General features: G+C 46.5%; 1 protein-coding gene across 1 annotated transcript; it reads right to left on the reverse strand.

Moving 5' to 3' along the window:
• Window positions 1–755: 755 nt before the first annotated feature.
• Window positions 756–15806, reverse strand: LOC120919098 (cytochrome P450 2F2-like). The gene is made up of 9 exons (XM_040331105.1): window positions 15589–15806; window positions 10331–10493; window positions 9275–9424; window positions 7738–7898; window positions 6220–6396; window positions 4940–5081; window positions 3793–3980; window positions 3085–3226; window positions 756–1071 (listed from the first exon to the last, which is right to left on the reverse strand). Exons 1-9 carry the CDS (start codon window positions 15748–15750, stop codon window positions 893–895), a joined length of 1464 nt encoding a protein of 487 aa, XP_040187039.1. The 5' UTR covers window positions 15751–15806; the 3' UTR covers window positions 756–892.
• Between the last annotated feature and the right edge of the window lie 8316 nt (window positions 15807–24122).

Genomic DNA, 24122 nt, shown 5'->3' on the forward strand with positions numbered 1-24122 from the left:
CCGAATTGGCCTCTAGGGGCAGATAAGCTCCAGGAGCCTGTTGGTCTTTGTCATCAATCATCCTGGCAGCCATTGCTCTCTTTGAAGCTTGTATCACACCAGGTGGGCAGGAGACAATGGGGTAGATTTAGATCGAATTTACGCCGGCGTATCCATAGATACGCCGCGTAAATTCAAATCTGCGCCGGCGTATCTTCTTTCTAGATACGCCGACATTGGCCTAAGATACGACTGGCATAAGTCTCTTACGCCGTCGTATCTTAGGGTGCATTCTCACGCTCCTGTCAGGGAGCATCGGTCTCCTCTCTCCCTGACAGGACGTGGAGGCATGTGCATCGGCATCTCAGCGATGCGCCGGGCACGGTGTTTCCCCGCTGCGCGCCCCCAGCGGCGCGTGCGGGGAATGCACATAAAAGGACGTACAGGGACGTCTACCCGGCAGTTGAGAGCCGCACTGTGGACGTCTTTAGTGGTTAAACAATGTTGCCTTCCTACACCATCCATCCCATAATACATCCCAAAATCCATCCATCCCATAATACATCCCATAATCCATCCATCCCATAATACATGGGTGCTCAACCTGTGGCTCTCCAGCTGTTGCAAAACTACAATTCCCATAATGCCTCAGCCTTTGGGAGACATGCTTGTACCTGTCAGCGGCTTGCAATGCCTCATGGGAATTGTAGTTCCGCAACAGCTGGAGAGCCACAGGTTGAGTGCCAATGCCATAATACATCCCAAAATCCATCCATCCCATAATCCATCCATCTCATAATACATCCCATAATCCATCCATCGATCCCATAATCCATTCATCCATCCCACCATCCATCCCACAACAGATCGTGTCCCGCCCTGTCTCCAGCCAGCCAATCACAGAGCTGTTTTATTAAATCCGGCTCTCGGCACACATGGTGAAAGGTTTGGGGTCCCGGGTCCCGCCCTCGATCAGTCCGATGGGCCCCTTTTCACCGGGAGGAAATCTCAAGTTGAACTTCTGGAGGAAGCTGATGAAAAAGATGAAGATCTCCGTCTTGGCCAAAGCCTCCCCGATGCACGCCCTTCTCCCTGGAGACGGGGGAGGGGAAAGGGTTAATCGCGTACACGGCATAGAAAGAAAAAAATAATCCAATTCAGTTGTGAAATATTTGCACACATGAGGGGTTCCCCATACATCTGTACACATGAGGGGTTCTCCATACATCTGTACACATGAGGGGTTCCCCGTACATCTGTACACATGAGGGGTTCCCCATACATCTGTACACATGAGGGGTTCCCCATACATCTGTACACATGAGGGGTTCTCCATACATCTGTACACATGAGGGGTTCTCCATACATCTGTACACATGAGGGGTTCCCCATACATCTGTACACATGAGGGGTTCCTCATACATCTGTACACATGAGGGGTTCCCCATACATCTGTACACATGAGGGGTTCCCCATACATCTGTACACATGAGGGGTTCCCCGTACATCTGTACACATGAGGGGTTCCCCATACATCTGTACACATGAGGGGTTCCCCGTACATCTGTACACATGAGGGGTTCCCCATACATCTGTACACATGAGGGGTTCCCCATACATCTGTACACATGAGGGGTTCCTCATACATCTGTACACATGAGGGGTTCCCCATACATCCGTACACATGAGGGGTTCCCCATACATCTGTACACATGAGGGGTTCCCCATACATCTGTACACATGAGGGGTTCTCCATACATCTGTACACATGAGGGGTTCTCCATACATCTGTACACATGAGGGGTTCCCCATACATCTGTACACATGAGGGTGAGGGGTTCCCCATACATCCGTACACATGAGGGGTTCCCCATACATCCGTACACATGAGGGGTTCCCCATACATCCGTACACATGAGGGGTTCCCCATACATCTGTACACATGAGGGGTTCCCCATACATCCGTACACATGAGGGGTTCCCCATACATCTGTATACATGAGGGGTTCCCCATACATCTGTACACATGAGGGGTTCCCCATACATCTGTACACATGAGGGGTTCCCCATACATCTGTACACATGAGGGGTTCCTCATACATCTGTACACATGAGGGGTTCCTCATACATCTGTACACATGAGGGGTTCCCCGTACATCTGTACACATGAGGGGTTCCCCATACATCTGCACATATGAGGGGTTCCCCTTACATCTGTACACATGAGGGGTTCCCCATACATCCGTACACATGAGGGGTTCTCCATACATCTGTACACATGAGGGGTTCCCCATACATCTGTACACATGAGGGGTTCCCCATACATCTGTACACATGAGGGGTTCCCCATACATCTGTACACATGAGGGGTTCCCCGTACATCTGTACACATGAGGGGTTCCCCATACATCTGTACACATGAGGGGTTCCCCATACATCTGTACACATGAGGGGTTCCTCATACATCTGTACACATGAGGGGTTCCCCGTACATCTGTACACATGAGGGGTTCCTCATACATCCGTACACATGAGGGGTTCCCCGTACATCTGTACACATGAGGGGTTCCCCATACATCTGTACACATGAGGGGTTCCCCATACATCCGTACACATGAGGGGTTCCCCATACATCCGTACACATGAGGGGTTCCCCATACATCTGCACACATGAGGGGTTCCCCATACATCTGCACACATGAGGGGTTCCTCATACATCTGTACACATGAGGGGTTCCTCATACATCTGCACACATGAGGGGTTCCTCATACATCTGTACACATGAGGGGTTCCCCATACATCTGTACACATGAGGGGTTCCCCATACATCTTTACACATGAGGGGTTCTCCATACATCTGTACACATGAGGGGTTCCCCATACATCTGTACACATGAGGGGTTCCCCATACATCTGTACACATGAGTGGTTCCCCATACATCTGTACACATGAGGGGTTCCCCATACATCTGTACACATGAGGGGTTCCCCTTAAATCTGTACACATTTGTTACATTGTGTATAAATAGATACAAATAGACACACAGGACAGATTGTTACAAAGTGTTCCAGCAGATCGATTCTCGGCTCCGCCTTCTACCTACCCGCCCCGAATGGGATGTGGGCCTCGTTCTTCACAAACTTGCCGTTTTCATCCAGGAAACGATCGGGATTGAACTCTTCCGGTTTATCCCAATATTTCTTATCATAGAGAGCCGAGTGCAAGAAAGTGACGATCTGCGTGTCCTGAGAAGACATGGAATTGTTATTCTCTGTATAGCTCCGACATATACCGCAGCGCTGTACAGAGAACACTGAGCCAATCACATCAGTCTCTGTACAGAGGAGCTTACACTCTAATGCCCCCCCCCCCCCACAGTCACATCAGTCTCTGTACAGAGGAGCTTACACTCTAATGTTCCCTCCCCCCCCCACATCACATCAGTCTCTGTACAGAGGAGCTTACACTCTAATGCCCCCTCCCCCCACATCACATCAGTCTCTGTACAGAGGAGCTTACACTCTAATGTCCCCTCCCCCCCCCCCAGTCACATCAGTCTCTGTACAGAGGAGCTTACACTCTAATGTCCCCTCCCCCCCACAGTCACATCAGTCTCTGTACAGAGGAGCTTACACTCTAATGTCCCCTCCCCCCACAGTCACATCAGACTCTGTACAGAGGAGCTTACACTCTAATGTCTCCTCCCCCCACAGTCAAATCAGTCTCTGTACAGAAGAGCTTACACTCTAATGTCCCCCCCCCCCCCACACACAGTCACATCAGTAGTGTAGATGAGGGTAGATTCTTGTACCTTTGGTATGGTGTAGCCTCTAAACTTGATGTCCTGCAGAGCGGCGTGCGGCAGACCGTTTGGCACCACGCTGGCGTATCTCTGCGCCTCGTGGATCACGGCGTCGGTGTACGGTAAGGAGACGCGGTGCTCCAGGGACGGGCATTTCTCCGTGCCGATAACATTCTCAATTTCAGCCTGAACCTTCTCTGCAAAAAAGAAGCCACACACACGTGTCAGGACATCACCGCCGGGAACCAACCGCGCATTAAAGGGGACCTAGCATCTCTGCGCAGGAGCTAAAGACCGCCCACCGCTGCTCTCTCTCCTTGTGCAGGGTGACTGGTCTTGTCTCCGCCCCCTCCTGTAGTTTTCTGTAGGCAGCCTGTAGTGGGTGGGGCCTGCTGGGCCCTCCCACAGCTCTGCTCTCTCTCCTTGTGCAGGGTGATTGGTGTTGTCTCCGCCCCCTCCTGTAGTTTTCTGCAGTGGGTGGAGCCTGCTGGGCCCTCCCACAGATCTGCTCTCTCTCCTTGTGCAGTGTGATTGGTGTTGTCTCCGCCCCCTCCTGTAGTTTTCTGCAGTGGGTGGAGCCTGATGGCCCATCCCACAACTCTACTCTCTCTTCTTGTGCAGGGTGACTGGTGTTGTCTCCGCCCCTCCTGTAGTTTTCTGCAGGCAGCCTATAGTGGGTGGAGCCTGCTGGGTCCCTCCCACAGATCTGCTCTCTCTCCTTGTGCAGGGAGACTGGTGTTGTCTCCGCCCCCTCCCATAGTTTTCTGCAGGCAGCCTATAGTGGGTGGAGCCTGCTGGGCCCCTCCCACAGATCTGCTCTCTCTCCTTGTGCAGGATGACTGGTCTTGTCTCCGCCCCCTCCCATAGTTTTCTGCAGGTAGCCTATAGTGGGTGGAGCCTGCTGGGCCCCTCCCATAACTCTATTCTCTCTTTGTGCAGGGTGGCTGGTCTTGTCTCCACCCCCTCCCACAGGCAGCCTGTGGGGGTGGAGCTGCTGGGCCCCTCCCACAGCTCGGCTCTCTGCACAGTGATGACGTCGCCGCTACTTTTACAAGGTAACATCCGGGTTGCAAACACGTCAGGTGCGCACAAAATGTTTCATAAGCCCCCTTTCCAAAAAACGATTGGGCTCTGTAAATACGGATACAATCCTTACTCTGGATTTCGGGATATTCCATCATAAACTTCAGCAGCCATCGGAGGGTGGAGGACGTGGTGCCGGTCCCGGCAATGAAAAGGTTGAAGGTCGTCATTGTCAGGCTCTCAATGGTAAAATGGGACGCCGGGTTATCCGCTTCCTGGGGGGGGGAGGGAAACAACAGAACATCATGAGACCCAACTGGCCGTATCTAACCTCTTCCTGCCAGCACCACACTATGGTGGACACGGCCGGTGACGGATCACGCCCGCGGCGTGGCCCCGTGTGGCCCCGCAAGAGCAGCTTTGTGGGAGGATGTCATATCACATCAGCTGCAATCTGCCCTCCATTCAGTGGGTGGCGCTGTGCCATTGGAGTCCAGGACAGGAACCCCAGCCCAACTGTGCAAGACAGAAGAGAAAGGATGGGGGTCAGCTGGTTGGTGAAAGACGCTCAACGCTTTCTAAGAGGGAAGAGTTCACAAGCCCAATTCTCCACCATTCTCCCACCCAGGGCCGCCATCAGGGGGGTACAGGCAGTACACCTGTAAGGGGCCCGGAGGTCCCCAGGGGCCTGGATGGCAACCCACTTTTTTATGTATTTATTCTTTTTTGTAAGGGGCCTGGAGGTCCCCAGGGCCCCGAATGGCAACCCCTCTGTTTTTATTTATTTTTTTATATATTTTTATTTTATTTTTGTTTTTATTAAAGGGCCAGAGGCCCCCAGGGGCCCGGAGGTCCCCAGGGCCCTGGATGGTAACCCCCCCTTTTTTTTATATATTTTATTTTTATTTTTATTAAAGGGCCCGGAGGTCCCCAGGGCCCAAGATGGCAACCCCCCTTTTTTTATTTATTTTTATATTTTTTTTTATTTTTATTAAAGGGCCCAGAGGTCCCCAGAGGCCCGGATGGCTACCCCCCCCCCCCTTTTTTTTATATAACTTTTTTATTTTATATATATTTTTTTATTTCTTTTTTTTTTGTAAGTTATTTTTTTCTTTTTATTAAAGGGCCCAGAGGTCTACAGAGCCCTGGATGGCTACCCCCCTTTTTTTTATATAACTTTTTTATTTTATATATTTTTTTTTTATTTCTATTTTTTTGTAAGGAGCCAAGAGGTCCCCAGGGCAACCCCCACATTTCGTGGCACCCCCCGCTTCTCAATTCACACCCCCCCTCCCCCCATGCTTCTCAATTGCTCCAGGGGGCCCATGCCTGAAGCTGTGTAAGGGGCCCCATAATTCCTGATTAGCGGCCCTGCTCCCACCCCAAGAGAAGACGTGTTTTTTTGGATGTTACCTCGTCTATTTTATTTAGGAAGGAGTCCACAAAGTCGCGCGGGCAGTTGGGGTCTCGGGTTTTGACGTGACCTTTGATGAGGTTGCCCAGGAATTCCTGCAGCATGGTGCCGTTCAGGAAGATCTTGTTGTGTTCACCTGGAAGCCACCTGAGAATTTCGGGGAAAGCGTTGTAGAGCTGGGAAATGGAAAATAGGAGACATCATATAGAAGCTTCAAATCTTCCCGCAACAAGTCGAAACAAGTCGGCAACATAGTTTACGTTTCATTAAACATTTCAAGTAGGTGGAAAACCCAACTGAATGATATTTTGTTTGCTCTGTTGTGTCATAAACACCCGTAGACACTCTACTGACCACGCCCACTTTCAACCACAAACCCTAAAATCACACCCCCATTTGTAGCCACACCCACAAAATCAAGCTCCCATTGTTAACACCCTCTAACAATTGGTTAGACATTCAAAGTATAAAGACAAAAAAATGTCTAGAAGTGCATGCATAGTAAGGAGAGATGCCTTGAGGGTATTTAAAAGTTAACATTACAGTTCTACAAGTACAGTTGTAATGCTATAAAACTACTATATGTGGGTGCCTACAAAAAAAGGGGGAACCCCAAATCGGACTTTAACGCCACACTAAACAATGGGAATGTAAAGAAACAATCTTTAATGGAAAAATAGATACATACATGGACATACAAAAGGACATAAAAAGCTATTTAAAAATCATACACATAGAATACATAGTATATGATGTGAGCCCAAGTGCATCAACGCGTTTCGCCGTTAGGCTTCTTCAGGACGCATTCAGGCTTCGGTAATTGCAAGAGCAAGGAAACGGGTCTCACTATCTTGCAAAACAGTCAGTCTTGATCAGCTAATAGCTAAAGAAGATTTATCCAATAAAGGAAAAGGAGTTGGCTCACAGAGAGAGAGAGCGCAATTCTTACAACATGGAGTCAATTCGGGAATTCGAAAATTCATAAATTAGAAAATTAGTGATTAGAAAATTTACAAAAATTCTGAATTTTTGAATTTCCGAATTTTTCGAATTTCCGAAAGGTCAAATTTCCGAATTTCCGAAATTCAGAATTTCCAGATTTCGAGATTTCGGAAATTCGAAATTTCGGAAATTCCAAAAGTTCGGAAATTCGAAAGTTCATAAAAACTAGGAAATCCGATAATTCAAAAATTTGGAAAATCCGAAAATTTGGAAATTCTGAATTAACGAATTTGTTAAAATTCGTTAAAAAAACGAATTTGGAACTAAACGAATTGCACATGTCTACAAAACAGGGACTGTCCCTGGAAAAGCGGGACGTATGGTGCCCATATGTTATAGAGTGACAACTCTCACCCTGTCATCTGGTCTTCTGATAGAGACTAGAAGTGGCCATTTTGAACCCTGTACCGGCATAGGCCACTGTTGTTACCATCAATAAAATGGCAATGCTTCCCGATGCACAATACACAGACCAAACGGAATGTCACCCATTTGGGTTTACTGCTCCAGCTCACCTGGAAGCCTCGTTTGCCCAAGAAGCTCAAGTTTTCGAGGATCATATTGTGCAAGGTCTGGAAAGTCTTGTCTTCTGTATCGAAGCGATCTCCAAACACGATGGAGCAGATGACGTTGGACACGGCAGCGGTGAGCTCAGGGCCCGGGTTGAAAGGTTTCCCTAGTAAGGAACATGAAATAAGGTCTTAAAGTGAAATTGTCTCTGAATATATGGCAACAGCAGTAGAAATTCCCCTTGGCAGGTTTCTAGCACAGGTTGGAAAAAGAAGACTAACTTCTGAGCAGCTGGTATGGACAACACCAACATTATTTATTTTCTCCTGGACCTCATCAGTCTACCCCTTGTGTATAGTGTGCGTTTTAGGACATACCTTCATGGTACTCCTCGAAAACACCTTTACACATTAGTTATGGGTCAATTGTCCTCCTCATATGCACCAAGCAGGTCAAGTGGGTCAGGTGTCCCTGCCTTGAGTCTAGTGGGCCAAGTAAGTCAGGTGTTCCAACAGTTAAGTGGGTTATGTGTCTCCTGAGTCAAGTGGGCCATCTGAGTCGGCTGTTCCTACAGTCAAGTGGGTGAGGTGTCTCCTGAGTCAAGTGGGCCATCTGAGTCGGTTGTTCCTACTGTCAAGTGGGTGAGATGTCTCCTGAGTCAGGTGGGCCGAGTAAATCAGGTGTTCCTACAGTCAAGTGTGTGAGGTGTCACCTGAGTCAAGTGGGGTGAATCTTGAATCAGGTGGGCCGAGTAAATCAGATGTTACTACAGTCAAGTTGGCCAGGTGAGTAGGGTGTTCCAACAGTCAAGTAGGTGTTGTTTCTTTCGAGATAAGTGGGCCAGGTGAGTAGGGTGTTCCAACAGTCAAGTAGGTGTTGTTTCTTTCGAGATAAGTGGGCCAGGTGAGACAGGTGTTCCAACAGTCAAGTGAGTAAAGTGTCCCTTGAGTCAACATGGTCATGTGAGTGAAGTGTTCCTAAAGTCAAGTGGGTTAGTAGCCTCTTGAGTCAAATGGGCCACTCAAGTCATGTGTTCCTACAGTCAAGTGGGTGAGGTGTCTCCTGAGTCAAGTGGGCCAGGGGAGACAGGTGTTCTTATAGTCAAGTGGGTTATGTATCTCCTGAGTCAAGTGGGCCAGGTGAGTCGGGTGTTCCTACAGTCAAGTGGGTGAGGTGTCTGTTGAGTCAAGTGGGCCAGGGGAGACAGGTGTTTGGACAGTCAAGTGGGTAAAGTGTTCCTTAAGTCAACTTGGTCATGTGAGTCCTACAGTCAAGTTGGTTAGTAGCCTCTTGAGTCAAATGGGCCACATAAGTCAGGGTTTCCAACAGTTAAGAGGGCACATGACTTGGCACGCTTAACTCAAGATTCACCCCGTCTCTTGAGTTAAGTGTGCCAAGTCAGGTGGTGTCACAGTCAGATAGGTCAGATGTATGTATGAAGGAGATACAAGGTAGACAAGAGTCCTTAAATACGCATAGTACTTGTGTTTGGCCTCAGCCATGGCTATCACACACCTGGGTGTGAATCAAAAAGCCCATTACCATTTTTTGATCTGAAGAAGTCCACCAGAAACTTGGCCTCTTCAGTCACTCGTTCTTCAATGCTCCTCTTTCCCATCCCAAAGTTCCTCAGGGTGGTCAGGGAGAACTTTCTTTGTTGATGCCAATGAGGTCCATTGGAGAAGACCACTCCTGAAACGAAGCACAGATAATTACTTCATCGAGAAAGCAAATGGGGACATTTACAGCTCTAGGATGTACGGCAACATTCCCCACATAGCAGACCAGGCAGCACCTATTGAGATTCAGCCAATCGGAATGGCTCCCTCTTGTTGCCCAATCTTCCAATGATTCCTTGGGACGGACCTCTGGCCCATGCTATGGCTGATCGATATTTGTCTACCAAGTCCACAACCAGCTCCACCCTCTATACTGTTACTCCAGGTGCACCTACCTGTTCCAGACCTACTTTCTGGTACCTTCACGTCTCTTGGTCAGTAATATTGAGTGGGGTAGACCTTGAGGTCATGACCCAGAGTCAGCATCATGCAGCAAAGCCCAACAGTCTTATGAGGGGTCCCTGGAGAGTACTGACTGGTAACACTAACACTTTTTCTGCCTACTCTCTGTTCTGTTCCAAATGCCACTTATTTCATTGGCATACCTCTTTAGACCCAGTCTATATAGGATTCATGGTCACCTGCTGACTTGGCATCATCCACAGGCAGCTTAACTCATCAATAAGACACAGTTGACTGAAGCTGAATCCAACACAATTGCATTACAGAGGATGCTTGTGCAATCTTTTGAGGTATACTGTAAAAGACGATGCGTTTTCCCAAACCCAACCTTTGCAAAGTTCTAACACCGACAGAGGCAACCTGAAAGAAACAAGGCTGGTCTAGCTGGGCCTGAACTAATTAGTACAAAAAAGGAGGGAAGGACAGAAGGAGATATCAAATCACACAAGATGTACTGGCCTAAAACTTTTACTAGATTTGTGGTTTTGCGGCCCAGGAACTTGGACTTGCCTTTCAAGAATCAAAAAAAAAAAATGTCAACTATGGCCCATTGCCCGCGTCTCGTATTCCTAGTTACCTTTTCTTCTGGCGATCCGCGCAAACACAGGAAGAATGGCTCTTCCGCTGAAATCCTCCGCTTGTCCCAGCAGGGCCTCCTTGAGTGCGTCGTATCCATACAGAACAACCGTAGGGTTCCGCCCAAAATAGATGGTGTAAACGCCCCCGTACTTCTCTCCAAGCTGGCACAGAGAGGGAAAGAAAAGATCTGTTATCAGGATTTGGTGGCAAAGTCCTGGTGACTCATTTATAACCAAACACAACCTGGCAGCTGCCCGTTCCTGATTGTGTGAGTGGCGCCTAAAACAATATTCACAATTCTTATTTTTGCGCAAGAGCAGACTTGGGTTCAGGGCCAATAGGAAAAGCAAAATACCGGCAGCCACAAGAGGCACGGCCACCTACCCAACATGAAAGCCATGGTGAAGACTAAACTAGAAAAGACACTCCAGTGGTATTTGTGGCATGGGCACCCAAAGGAGAATCGTCTCAGGGAATTTTTTGGAAAGTAGTGCCTCACTAGAACATCCATTCCAGGGTTCCGTAAAATCGGAAGGTGTCTCCAGAGGTTTCTAGGGGTTCCCTGAGCTGTGTCCGATTATCGTTATATTTGAGGGTACCCGCATAGTTCCGAAGCCAACGCCACTTGGCAGGGCCAGCAGCATGATGCTAGAGATCTTTTTAGCTTTCTGTAAGATTGGCATTCTTCCAATTGATCACCAACATTAGGGGCGTTTTTATCACCCACCCCCAATTGGTTGGTTTTTGCAGGGACCTTGAGATCTGCAAATTGTTTTCAGGGTTCCATTGGGGTAAAAATGTTGACAAAGGCTACACCAAATTAACCTTTCTCCCCCAGAGTTTTGTGGAACCCTAGGGTTCCTCCAGAGGTTGGCAAGGATTTTTTTTAGAGAAAAAGCATGGCAGACTGATCTCCTGCCTATACTGGACAGCAATGGGCACTTATACACTGAAAACCAATGTACAGGGGTAATTTCTACATCAACCACCAATGGAAGGGGTCACACTCACTTCTACACTGGCCACCAATGGAAGGGGTCACACTCACTTCTACACTGGCCACCGAAGGAAGGGGTCACTTCTACACTGGCCACCAATGGAAGGGGGTCACACTCACTTCTACACTGGCCACCGAAAGAAGGTGTCACTTCCACACTGGCCACCAATGGAAGGGGGTCACACTCACTTCCACACTGGCCACCGAAAGAAGGTGTCACTTCCACACTGGCCACCAATGGAAGGGGTCACACTCACTTCTACACTGGCCACCGAAAGAAAGGGTCACTTCTACACTGGCCACCAATGGAAGGGGTCACACTCACTTCTACACTGGCCACCAACGGAAGGGGTCACACTCACTTCTACACTGGCCACCAATGGAAGGAGTCACTTCCACACGGACCATCGAAAGAAGGGGTCACTTCTACACTGGCCACTGAAAGAAGGGGTCACTTCTACACTGGCCACCAATGGAAGGAGTCACTTCTACACTGGCCACCAATGGAAGGAGTCACTTCCACACTGGCCACCAATGGAAGGGGTCACACTCACTTCTACACTGGCCACCGAAAGAAGGTGTCACTTCTACACTGGCCACCAATGGAAGGAGTCACTTCTACACTGGCCACCAATGGAAGGGGTCACTTCTACACTGGCCACCAATGGAAAGAGTCACTTCTACACTGGCCACCAAAAGAAGGGGTCACTTCTACACTGGCCACCGAAGGAAGGGGTCACACTCACTTCTACACTGGCCACCGAAAGAAGGGGTCACTTCTACACTGGCCACCAATGGAAGGAGTCACTTCCACACTGGCCACCAATGGAAGGAGTCACTTCTACACTGGCCACCAATGGAAGGGATCACTTTTACGCTTGCCACCAATGAAAGGGGTCACTTCTACACTGGTCACCAATGGAAGGGGTCACTTTTACATTAGGACCAATGGAAGGGGTCACTTCTACACTGGCCACCAATGTAAGGGACCACTTCTACACTGGCCACCAGTGTAAAGGGTCACTCACTTCTACAATGTAAGAGGTGACTTCTACACTGACCACCAATGGAAGGGACCACTTCTACACTGACCACCAATGGAAGGGGTCACTTCTACACTGACCACCAATGGAAGGGGTCACATCTACAATGCTCCTTCCCTCCTTCATGGGCTCAAACATGCACAGTCATCCTATGTGAACATGATTGGCTGTTCAGTGATCACTTATAAGAATGATCAATCAGTCACCACGGCCGGCCACCTTCTGGCGTCCATAGTACCCTTGAAGTCCTTTATTCGAACAATAAAAAATAAATTGCCTGTTTGTCAATGCATTTTGAATAGAAGCCCCCGTCTTCTCTTTGTAGCCACTTTACATCTACATACTGCAGTTTAGTGTGTTTTTAAAGGGGAACAATAAGCCCCCCCCCTTAGATGCAAAGGGGTCCCCAAAGCTTTCCCCTTTCACCTTTTTTCAGAGATTGATGTCTCCTACTAGATGGACATTCAGCTCTGGATCTCCTCTGACAGATCCTGTTTTTCCTGTATCTCTGATCCCTTGTACACACCGGGGTCAGAGCCAAGCCGAGTTACACCCAGGAGGACTATCGCCCTATAATAAAGTGCGGCTGCCCAAATGGTGACGATTATTTCCTTTATTACACTTTTTTATCTCCTAGCAAATAGATACATTTCCGTATGTCCTTCGACCTCCATTTCTGCAATTTTTACCTTTTTTGTCTATGCGCTTCCCGCCCAGGGATATTAAAGCGGAGCTCCACCCAAAAGGGGAGGCTCCACTTATCTGCCTCCTTCCTTCTCTAAGGCCACATTTGACAACCATGTGGGGGGGGAGGTACCTGGTTTGACAGGTACCCACTCCCACTTCCTGCTAAGTTCTCTCTGGTGTGACCATCTCTTGTATCATGTCCGCAGTCTCTGACCATTTCCTGTACTATGTCTGCAATCTCTGACCATCTCCTGTACTATGTCTGCAGTCTCTGACCCTCTCTTGTATCATGTCCTCAGTCTCTGGCCATCTCCTGTACTATGTTTGCAGTCTCTGACCATCTCCTGTATAATGTCTGCAGTCTCTGACCATCTCCTGTACTATGTCTGCAGTCTCTGACCATCTCCTGTACTATGTCTGCAGTCTCTAACCATCTCCTGTACTATGTCTGCAGTCTCTGACCCTCTCTTGTATCACGTCTGCAGTCTCTGACCATCTCTTGTATCACGTCTGCAGTCTCTGACCATCTCTTGTATCATGTATGCAGTCTCTGACCATCTCTTTTATCATGTCTGCAGTCTCTGACCATCTTTTCTATCATGTATGCAGTCTCTGACCATCTCCTGTATTATGTCTGCAGTCTCTGACCCTCTCTTGTATCACGTCTGCAGTCTCTGACCATCTCTTGTATCACGTCTGCAGTCTCTGACCATCTTTTCTATCATGTATGCAGTCTCTGACCATCTCCTGTATTATGTCTGCAGTCTCTGACCATCTCCTGTATTATGTCTGCAGTCTCTGACCATCTCCTGTATTATGTCTGCAGTCTCTGACCATCTCTTGTATTATGTCTGCAGTCTCTGACCCTCTCTTGTATTATGTTTGCAGTCTCTGACCATCTTTTCTATCATGTCTGCAGTCTCTGACCCTCTCTTGTATCACGTCCTCAGTCTCTGACCATCTTTTCTATCATGTCTGCAGTCTCTGACCCTCTCTTGTATCACGTCTGCAGTCTCTGACCCTCTCTTGTATCATGTCTTCAGTCTCTGACCCTCTCTTGTATTACGTTTGCAGTCTCTGACCCTCTCCTGTACTCTGCCCGGATTAGTGCTCTGTGCACTGGATTGAACCCTTGTTGTGGCAGATTGCCCAGATTTCCAGCCTGTGCCCGTCCCGCCCTGGTGAACCGATCCGCTCCCCTTCTCTCAATAGAGAACGTTGTGATCACTCCCGCTCTCTGCTCAGGTTCTTCTCCTCCTCCCCTCCCCCACCTCCACCACGACTTTCCTATCTATTTACTAAAGGTGGTGATATAAGGATTAGAATCAGTCAATGATGATAGAGAGTGAAGACATAAACCTGACTGCCCGCCGGGTCCGTGTGCCGTGTGCCGGGGTCCGTGTGCGGGTTCCGTGTGCCGGGGTTCCGTGTGCCGGGGTCCGTGTGCCGGGGTTCCGTGTGACGCGTTCCGTGTGACGCGTTCCGTGTGACGGGTTCTGATGTCGTGCCGCAGCGCATGCGCAGTAAATCCCCCCGAGGACCTCTGTGCAGTTAGGATCACAGCCGCCGACCACCAATGCTGAGGTGGGGCTTGTTTTAACCAGCCACCGACCATCAGTTCTAGGGGGGGTATTTTTGGGTTCAACCACAGACCACCAATGATAGGGGGGGGATTTTTTCAGCCAACCACTGACCACCAATGCTAGGGAGGTATTTTTGGGTTCAACCACTGACCACCAATGTTAGGAGGTTTTTTTTTTAAGCCAACCACTGACCACCAATGTTAGGAGGGTATTTTTGAAGCCAACCACTGACCATGAATTCTTGGGGGAGGGGGGGGGGTATTTTTGCCTTCAACCACTGACCACCAATGTTAGGTGGGTATTTTTCAGTCAACCACTGACCACCAATGTTAGGGGGGTATTTCTGCATTCAACCACTGACCACCAATGCTAGGGAGGTATTTTTGCAGCCAACCACAGACCACCAATGCTAGGGAGGTATTTTTGCAGCCAACCACAGACCACCAATGATAGGGGGGATTTTTTCAGCCAACCACTGACCACCAATGTTAGGGGGGGTATTTTTCAGCCAACCACTGACCACCAATGTTAGGTGGGTATTTTTCAGCCAACCACTGACCACCAATGTTAGGGGGGTATTTCTGCATTCAACCACTGACCACCAATGCTAGGGGGGTATTTTGCAGCCAACCACTGACCACCAATGATAAGGGGTATTTTGCAGCCAACCACTGACCACCAATGTTATGGAGGTATTTTTTCAGCCTACCTCTAACCATCAATGCTAGGGGGGTATTTCTGTAGATATTATTTCAATGATTTATGACTACTGTTCCCCTATTAGTGACTGAGTAGTCACCGCCCCCCCCCCCCCCCAAGGTACCCCAAGGACCCCTGGGATGTATCCCAACCACTGACCACCAATGCTGTGTGGGCAAAGGGGGGGGGGGGGTAGGAGGTAAGATGGGCGTAGTTTGCATGCGTCTGCTGTGGCCCCCAAACTCACCTCGGTGAAGGTGTCGTACGGAGCCACCTTGTTGATCTGGTGCAGATTTCCGATGAGGGGCCACGGCGTGGGCCCCGGGGGCAGGTCACGTCTCCTTCTCCATGATGAGATGTACAGGTAAGCCAGCAGAGCCAGGAGCCCGGCCACAAGAGCGGGGAGCATGGTGTCCCCTCCCTGAGCTCACATTCCTTCCCGGCTTATTTATCCCCCCGCAGCCCCTCCTCTGGGCGTGACCTGTGATGTCACCGCAAGCCCAGGGGGGAGGGGCACACACATGTAACACGTAAAGAAAGTAACAATGTAACTGATATCTTGTAGCTTCCTTTCTCAGATGTATATTAATAACTTAAAGCGGAACTCCGGGAAAAAAAACTTTCATCCGAATATTTTCTTCAAACGCCACAAATGATTAAAAAAAAAAAACACTTTGTGAGCCCCAAACCCAGATATTACCTTGTAAAAACAGCGGCGACATCATCGCCTGAGAGCGGAGGGGTGGGCGCTGTTACAAAAATCGGAAATTCATAAATTAAAAAATTTGTAAATTCATAAATAAAACAAATTCGTAAATTAAAAAATTCATAAATTAAAAAATTCATAAATCAAAAAATTTGTAAATTCATATATTAAAAAAATTGTAAATTCATAAATTGAAAAAAAATTGTAAATTCGTAAATTCATAAACAAAAAAAAATGTAAATTCATAAATTAAAAAATACATAAATAAAAAAATGTGTAAATTCTAAAATTCGTAAATTCATAAATTAAAAAAAATCATAAATTCATCAATTAAAAAAATTGTAAATTCATAAGTTCTGAAATTCGTAAATTCATAAAGTCAGGAATTTGGAAATTTGAAAATTCGAAATTCGTGAATTAAAAAATTCGTAAATTTGTAAATTCATAAATTAAAAATTTTGTAAATTCATAAATTAAAAAATTCATAAATCAAAAAATTCATAAATCAAAAAATTTGTAAATTCATATATTAAAAAAATTGTAAATTCATAAATTGAAAAAAATCATAAATTCGTAAATTCATAAACAAAAAAAATTGTAAATTCATAAATTAAAAAAAATGCATAAATGAAAAAATGTGTAAATTCTAAAATTCTAAAATTCATAAATAAAAAAAATTCATAAATTCATAAATTAAAAAAATTGCAAATTCATAAGTTTAAAAATTCGTAAATTCATCAATTAAAAAAAATCGTAAGTTCTAAAATTCGTAAATTCATAAAGTCAGGAATTTGTAAATTTGAAAATTCGACAATTCTGAAATTTGAAAATTCGAAAAATTGGAAATCCGGAAATTCAAAATCTGAAATAATAATTGAACTATTACTGACTATTAAATAAAAATGATAGGTATTGGAATTTTCTTTTCAAATTTGGCTGTTGGTGAACGTAACGAATACGAATTTATCTGAAGTTACGAATTATCCGAAGTAACAAATGCCATATTTAAACAAATGGAACATAATGAATTATTAATAATAAGTAACAAATTAGTTAATTGGTAAATATCTGAACAAAAACACACATTTTTCAGAATATTCGTAAATAAAAAAATAAAAAAATTAGAAAATTCTAAATTCGTAAATAAAAAAAATCATAAATTCATAGATTAAAAAATCCAGAAACTCTAAAATTCGTAAATGAAAAAAATTGTAGATTCATAAATTAAAAAATGTGTAAATTCATAAATTAATAGATTTGTAAATTCATGCATTAAAAATTCATAAATTAAAAAATCGTAAATTCAAAAATTCTTAAATTCATAAATAAAAAAATTCTAAAATTCAGAAATTTGAAAATCTGAAACAATTATTAACTAATAATAATTTAACTATTACTAACTATTAAATTAACATTATAGGTATTGGAATTTCCTTTCAAATTTGGCTGTTAGTGAACATAACAAATACAAATTTATCCGAAGTTACGAATGCCGTATTTAGACGAATGGAACGTAAGGAATTATTAATAATAAATAACATTAATGATAATAAAAACTTTTTGTTATTATTATTATTTATTATTAGTTCCATTAAATTTGTTTGGATGCAGCATTCGTTATTTCGGATAATTCGTAATTTTGAATACATTTGAATTCGTTACATTCACTAACAGCCAAATTTGAAAGGAAATTCCAATACCTATCATTTAATAGTTAGTAATAGTTGAGTTATTATTAGTTATTATTTCAGATTTTCAAATTTCCGAATGTCCTATTCCTTTTGGATGCCTAGCGCTTTGGCAGAACAGTGGAGGAATCTGGAGGAGTGGACACCAGGAGAGGAGACCACAGCCCCACGGGTAAGTCCCGGACAACCTGGGGGGCCTGTTTCAGTGCCATGCCATGCTGCCGCCAGGGGGGTGTTCTTTGTTTGCCCCCCCTCCCAAAAGGAGAACCCACCAGTCACCACTGCTCCCTTATTGTACAGGATAAAAAGCCAGTATTAGATTCTGGAACCCTGCGTTCCACGGCCACACGTGACATCACCAAAGCCGGAAATTATGTTTAACGCGTTTCACCCCATCTTGGGCATCCTCAGGAACTACAATGTCCGTTCTTGGCTGCTCTATTTATCCGCCTAGGCTCCCCCTTCTACAAAATTGTCAGAAAATGTACCTGATCAGGATTTTGGTCCAAAAAGGTGTATAGCATGCAGGACATGTAAGACTACGGCAGCAAAACTACGCATTTTCAGTCCACAGTAAAGCCCTGTACACACGATCGGATATCTGATGGAATCTAATCCGATGGATTTTTTTTTATCGGATATCCGATGAAGCTGACTTTCATCAATCTTGCCTACACACCATCGGTTAAAAATCCGATCGTGTCAGAACGCGGTGACATAAAACACTACGACGTGCTGAGAAAAATTAAGTTCAATGGTTCCGAGCATGCGTCGACTTGATTCTGAGCATGCATGGATTTTTGACCGATGGATTTCCCCACAGACGATCGTTTTTTCTATCGGTTTTTTAACCATGAGAAAAATTTAAAACAGGTTCTATTTTTTTTCACCGATGGATAAAAAAACCCGATGGGGCCCACACACGATCGGTTCGTCTGATGAAAACGGTCCATCGGTCCGTTTTCATCAGACGTTGAACCGATTGTGAGTACAGGGCTTTACTGATAACATTTATGACGTGAAGAAATTTATAATATGGGGTAGGTTTCCCATGGTTTGATAAAGGGGTGCCGCTGCCTGTCCCGAAACATGTAGCCACGCCCCCTCCACTTTCTGTCATCATCACCCAGTGGAGAGAGGTGCTGTTTGGAGCCGCAGCCATCGTGCGACTTTTTGGAAGTTGCTGTTGATTATGTTCCAGCTGGACTTTAAACAAGAACTCCGCTTCAACCAACCACATGCCTGCGGAGCTCTGCAGCCTCACGGTGATCCTATGGAAGTCTACGTGGGTTTATGATGACAAGCCTTGATCGCACTTTTAACTAGTGAGTGCATTTTTATTGTCTTTTATACTTTTTTTGTATAAATTGCTACACCTAGATAGAGGCGCCCTCTTGTGGTTTTTTTTTATATGGAAGTACGCATGTTGCCTACCTACTGGAATGCCCCTGCGGACTGCAGTATGTAGGATGTATAACAAGAGAATTAAGGGTAAGACCTTTTATTTAAAAAAAGAATATCATAACTTTTGTATCAGGGGCAGCCCGGCGGATGTAGTTTTGGTTCAATATTTAACACGGTTTTATTATAATATTTATAATCGCGAGCAAAGTTCATTGTTTGACAAACAAAGATTACTCTGATATTGCGAATGTTGGAAGAAGCGATAGCCAATCACGTGATAAAGGAAAGGGAAAGTTTGCACTTTGTACTGTGATGTAACTGCACAGCAACCAGAGGGGAGGGGCTTACAGATCTCTCGGATGTTATCAAGTAGCACAGTTGCAAGGAAAGTAACAATGTAGCCGATACCTTTAACCCTTTCATGACTAAGGCAATTTCTGACATTTGGGGCCAGATTCACGTAGAATCCCGGCGGCGTAACGTATTGCATTTACGTTACACCGCCGCAAGTTTTATGGGCAAGTGCTTGATTCACAAGGCACTTGCCTGTAAACTTGCGGCGGCGTAGCGTAAATCCGCCTGGCGCAAGCCCGCCTAATTCAAATGGGGCGTGGATCATTTAAATTAGGCTCGTTCCCGCGCCGAATGTACTGCGCATGCGCTGTCCCTAAAATTTTCCCGACGTGCATTGCGCTAAATGACGTCGCAAGGACGTCATTGTTTTAGACGATAACGTAAATGTCGTCCAGCGCCATTCACGGACGACTTACGCAAACGACGTTAAATTTAAATTTCGACGCGGGAACGACGGCCATACTTAACATTGGCTAGACCACCTAGGGCCTAACTTTATCTTTACGCTGCGTATCTCTACGGAAACAGCGTACATTTACAGCGACGGGCAAAGCGTACGTTCGTGAATCGGCGTAACGTCTCATTTGCATAATCTACGCCGACCGCAATGGAATCGCCACCTAGCGGCCGGCCTAGAATTGCAGCCTAAGATCCGACGGTGTAAGTCACTTACACCTGTCGGATCTTAGGAGATCTATGCGTAACTGATTCTATGAATCAGGCGCATAGATACGACAATCGTATCTCAGAGATACGACGGCGTATCAGGAAATACGCCATCGTATCTCTTTTGTGAATCTGGCCCTAAGTTTTCTTCCGTGTTTACATTCAGGAGACTGCAAAAAAAGCCGTTTCCGGCTTCGTTCCAGGCTGGCACTGGGCGCCAGAAGTGCCGGATCGTGGATTGGGTCTCCCGGTGGTTTTGCACAGAGCGGCCCCCGATCCTCCTCTTCTCGGGTCCCTCGCCAGTTCTTCTGGCCCCTCCCTTCAGCCTAGTGCCCCCATAGTAAACATCTTTCTATGGGGGGCTCACGAGACTTACTTGCGCGTGTCCAGTTACACACACGGAGCGTGGCTCCACTGTGCTTGACAGTAACGGGAAACAATGGCTACCACTGCTGTCTCAGCCAATGAGGAGGGAGAAGCCCGGAAGAGTAGAGGCTCTCGTGCACATAGCTGGATCGCGAGGGGTCTCAGATAAATATTGTACCTGAATTTTCTCTAATACAGCGGTCTCTAAAACTGCAGGCCGCTGTAAGATTTTATCTGGCCCTTTGATGTAAGGGGGGGCTCTGATCTAAGGGGGGGTCTCTGATCTAAGGGGGGGTGTCTGATCTAAGGGGGGGCTCTGATCTAAGGGGGGGTCTCTGATATAAGGGGGGCTCTGATCTAAGGTGGGGACTCTGATCTAAGGGGGGGCTCTGATCTAAAGGGGGGTCTCTGATCTAAGGGGGGGCTCTGATCTAAGGGGGGTCTCTGATCTAAGGGGGGGTCTCTGATCTAAGGGGGGCTCTGATCTAAAGGGGGGTCTCTGATCTAAGGGGGGGCTCTGATCTAAAGGGGGGTCTCTGATCTAAGGGGGGTCTCTGATCTAAGGGGGGGTCTCTGATCTAAGGGGGGCTCTGATCTAAGGGGGGGCTCTGATCTAAAGGGGGGTCTCTGATCTAAGGGGGGTCTCTGATCTAAGGGGGGTCTCTGATCTAAGTGGGGGCTCTGATCTAAGGGGGGTCTCTGATCTAAGGGGGGGCTCTGATCTAAGGGGGGGTCTCTGATCTAAGGGGGGGGCATTTTCTTGGGCCCTCCTGAATCCGCTTATCAGCTGTCTGAGGCAGTGCGGGCTCAAGGGGAAGCTGCGTTGGGCCCCTTTTGCCCCATGTTAAAGACTACCCCGGTTGAAAATCAGAGTCACTGCTTTATAAATTTGCCCCCAAATAATCATTTACTTGGTCTTTGGTTGCAATATGAAAATGTCACCAGCAGGTGGCAGCATTGGCTATGAAATCAGATTTTCCAGGCGCACACCTTTACAGCAGAGCTAACAAAAAAAAATTATATTTATAATTGAATTAAATAATTAAAAATTATAATTACATTTATAATTAAAATTAACATTTTAGTTTTAGGTGGAGGTCCAGTCCTCGGTATACAAGTAATAAAATATAATATCCTGATTTTATATGAGGAGAGCGGAATATCCGGGTGTCTTTTATATTGTCGCTTTTCTGTCCTTTGCAATAGAAAACTGAGCCGTGTGACACATGAAACCGCTTTATTCAGAACATACAACTCAAAAGATGGCATTAAAAATGAAATTAATTGGCAGTTTTATCAACTTTGTAATATTTTGGGTCCATGCAGCCAATAGGATTGCACACCATGGAGTGGGGGGGGGGGGGGGGGTCAGTACCAAATGACACAAAAAAGTTAATAAATAAATACATTGTAAAACATCACATATATAACTATAAATGAAAGTAATACTGTTAGAGCCCAGGTTCCCCCCCCCCCCCACCGTATTCAGGTGGGGGGGGGGGACTGAGAGACAGGTGCGTCTGGTATTCATGGTGACAAATAAGCTTCTTAGACGGGTTGAAAAATTTCTTGGCGACTGGTGAATTTTGGGTTAATTTTTTTTTTTTTTTTAGAAAGATCTTCTGATCCGTCCTTATAAACAGACTGCAAATGAATTAGGAACTATCACCACGCACCTGTTATCAGCGGCCCGGGGGGGGGGGGGGAGCACCGCGCACAGCGCTTTGTCACCGTTATTGTGGCGTTTTCGTTCTGGAAGTAAAACTATCTTCTCTTATAAACACAACACGCCCCGGCTGTGCTTAAAGGGCTCGACGGCACATCCCTCTGGAGTAGAAGGATTAAGCCCCCTTTAACAAAGGGAACCCCCAGATCCTGCCCCCCCCCCCCCAATGTGAATTGGTAATGGGTACATTGTACTCCTACCATTTCACAAAGAAAGTGTAACAATTGTAAAAAAAAAAACACAGACACCGTTGGGAAAGTCCTTAATTAAAAAAAAAAAAAAAAAGATTCCAGCGGTTTGCCATTACATCAGAGGGGGGGCGGGGTCACTTGTACATCACTGGGGAAGCCTGGGCTTTCCCTTGCGTCAAAGGGGGACGGGGTCACGTGACGGGTGGCCCCGCAATCACCTACATAAGAGCTGTCACTGCTGAAGCCGCGTCATTCCTGGGCTGTCTCCGGTGGAGACAGGTGATGCGTGCGCTAGATGGACATCTCATCACTGGATCCCGGACCTGGATGAAGAGGAGATCTTCTCATCGCTGGACCCCGGAGAGAGGAGATCACCCATCGCAGGATACCGACAGCGTTGGAGCGGAGACCGAGAGTGGATTACCATCTCTGGAATTTTTATTTTATTTTTTAACAAAGGAGAAATGGGAGGAGGTGCAATGTACCCCATTACCAATTCACATAGGGGGGGCAGGATCTGGAGGTTCCCTTTGTTAAAGGGGTCTTCCAGATTCCTATAAGCCCCCTGCCCGCAGACCCCCACAACCACCGGGCAAGGGTTGTGGAGATGAGGCCCCTGTCCCCATCAACATGGGGGCATGGTGCTTTGAGGGGTCACAGATCTCCAAAGCATCCTCCCAATGTTGAGGGCATGTGGCCTGGTACGGTTCAGGAGAAGGGGGCCGCTCTCTCGTCCCCCCTCTTTTCCTGCGGCCTGCCAGGTTGCATGCTCGGATAAAGGGTCTGGTGTGGATTTTTGGGGGGGAACCCCACGCCATTTTTTTTTATTTGGGGTGGAGTTCCCCTTAAAATCCATACCAGACCTAAAGGGTCTGAAATTGATATTTCGGGGGAACCCCACATAATTTTTTTTTAAATTTGACGCGGGGTTCCCCTTAATATGCATACAAGACCTGAAGGGCCTGGTAATTGAACTTGGGGGGACCCCCACGCTTTTTTTTTTAATGAATTACTTTTCTCTGTATTGCCGGGAGCCGGCAATTCATTATAGCTGTGGGTGATTTTAAATGACTTTTTTTCCTTCAGAGATAACACAGGGACAGTTCTAAGTACGGGAAACAAGCGCTACTTCACAGGCATACTATAGACACCCCCCCGGTACGAAATTTAAAGGAATATTTCACTTTTATTGTTTCACTTTTAGCATTATTAAAATCACTGCTCCCGAAAAACCGGCCGTTTTTAAAACTTGTTTTTGCATTGATACATGTCCCCCGGGGCAGGACCCGGGTCCCCAAACACTTTTTATGACAATAACTTGCATATTAGCCTTTAGATTTCTCCCATAGACTTTTACAGGGTGTTCCGAGGCTTTTCGAATTTGCCGCGAACACCCCAAATTGTTCGATGTTCGCCGAACAGGCAATGTTCGAGTCGAACATGAGTTCGACTCGAACTCGAAGCTCATCCCTATTGGTGAGGTTGCCAGGATTGCAGAGGTGTCGGCTGTGAGGGACGGTCCCGGCCAGCCTGGTAAGTCCGCTAATAATTTATCTGGGGATTTTGTTAATGCTTTATGTGCTCTGTTGGGGGGGGGGCGGGGGTCCTCCTGAAAATGTTGTTAATGTGGGGAGTTCAGTGCGAACGCAAGCCGGGGCCCCCGGGGTGGCGGGATTAGCT

The sequence above is a fragment of the Rana temporaria genome, chromosome 12 (assembly GCF_905171775.1).
Source record: "Rana temporaria chromosome 12, aRanTem1.1, whole genome shotgun sequence".
NCBI classification, from domain to species: domain Eukaryota; kingdom Metazoa; phylum Chordata; class Amphibia; order Anura; family Ranidae; genus Rana; species Rana temporaria.

Coding starts and splice junctions, on each gene's coding strand:
- LOC120919098 (XM_040331105.1), bottom strand. CDS start 15,750: ATGCTCCCCGCTCTTGTGGCCGGGCTCCTGGCTCTGCTGGCTTACCTG. Junction 9,425..10,330: donor GCGGATCGCCAGAAGAAAAG/GTAACTAGGAAT, acceptor GCTTCGTTTCAG/GAGTGGTCTTCTCCAATGGA. Junction 3,227..3,792: donor GAGGCTACACCATACCAAAG/GTACAAGAATCT, acceptor ATGTCTTCTCAG/GACACGCAGATCGTCACTTT.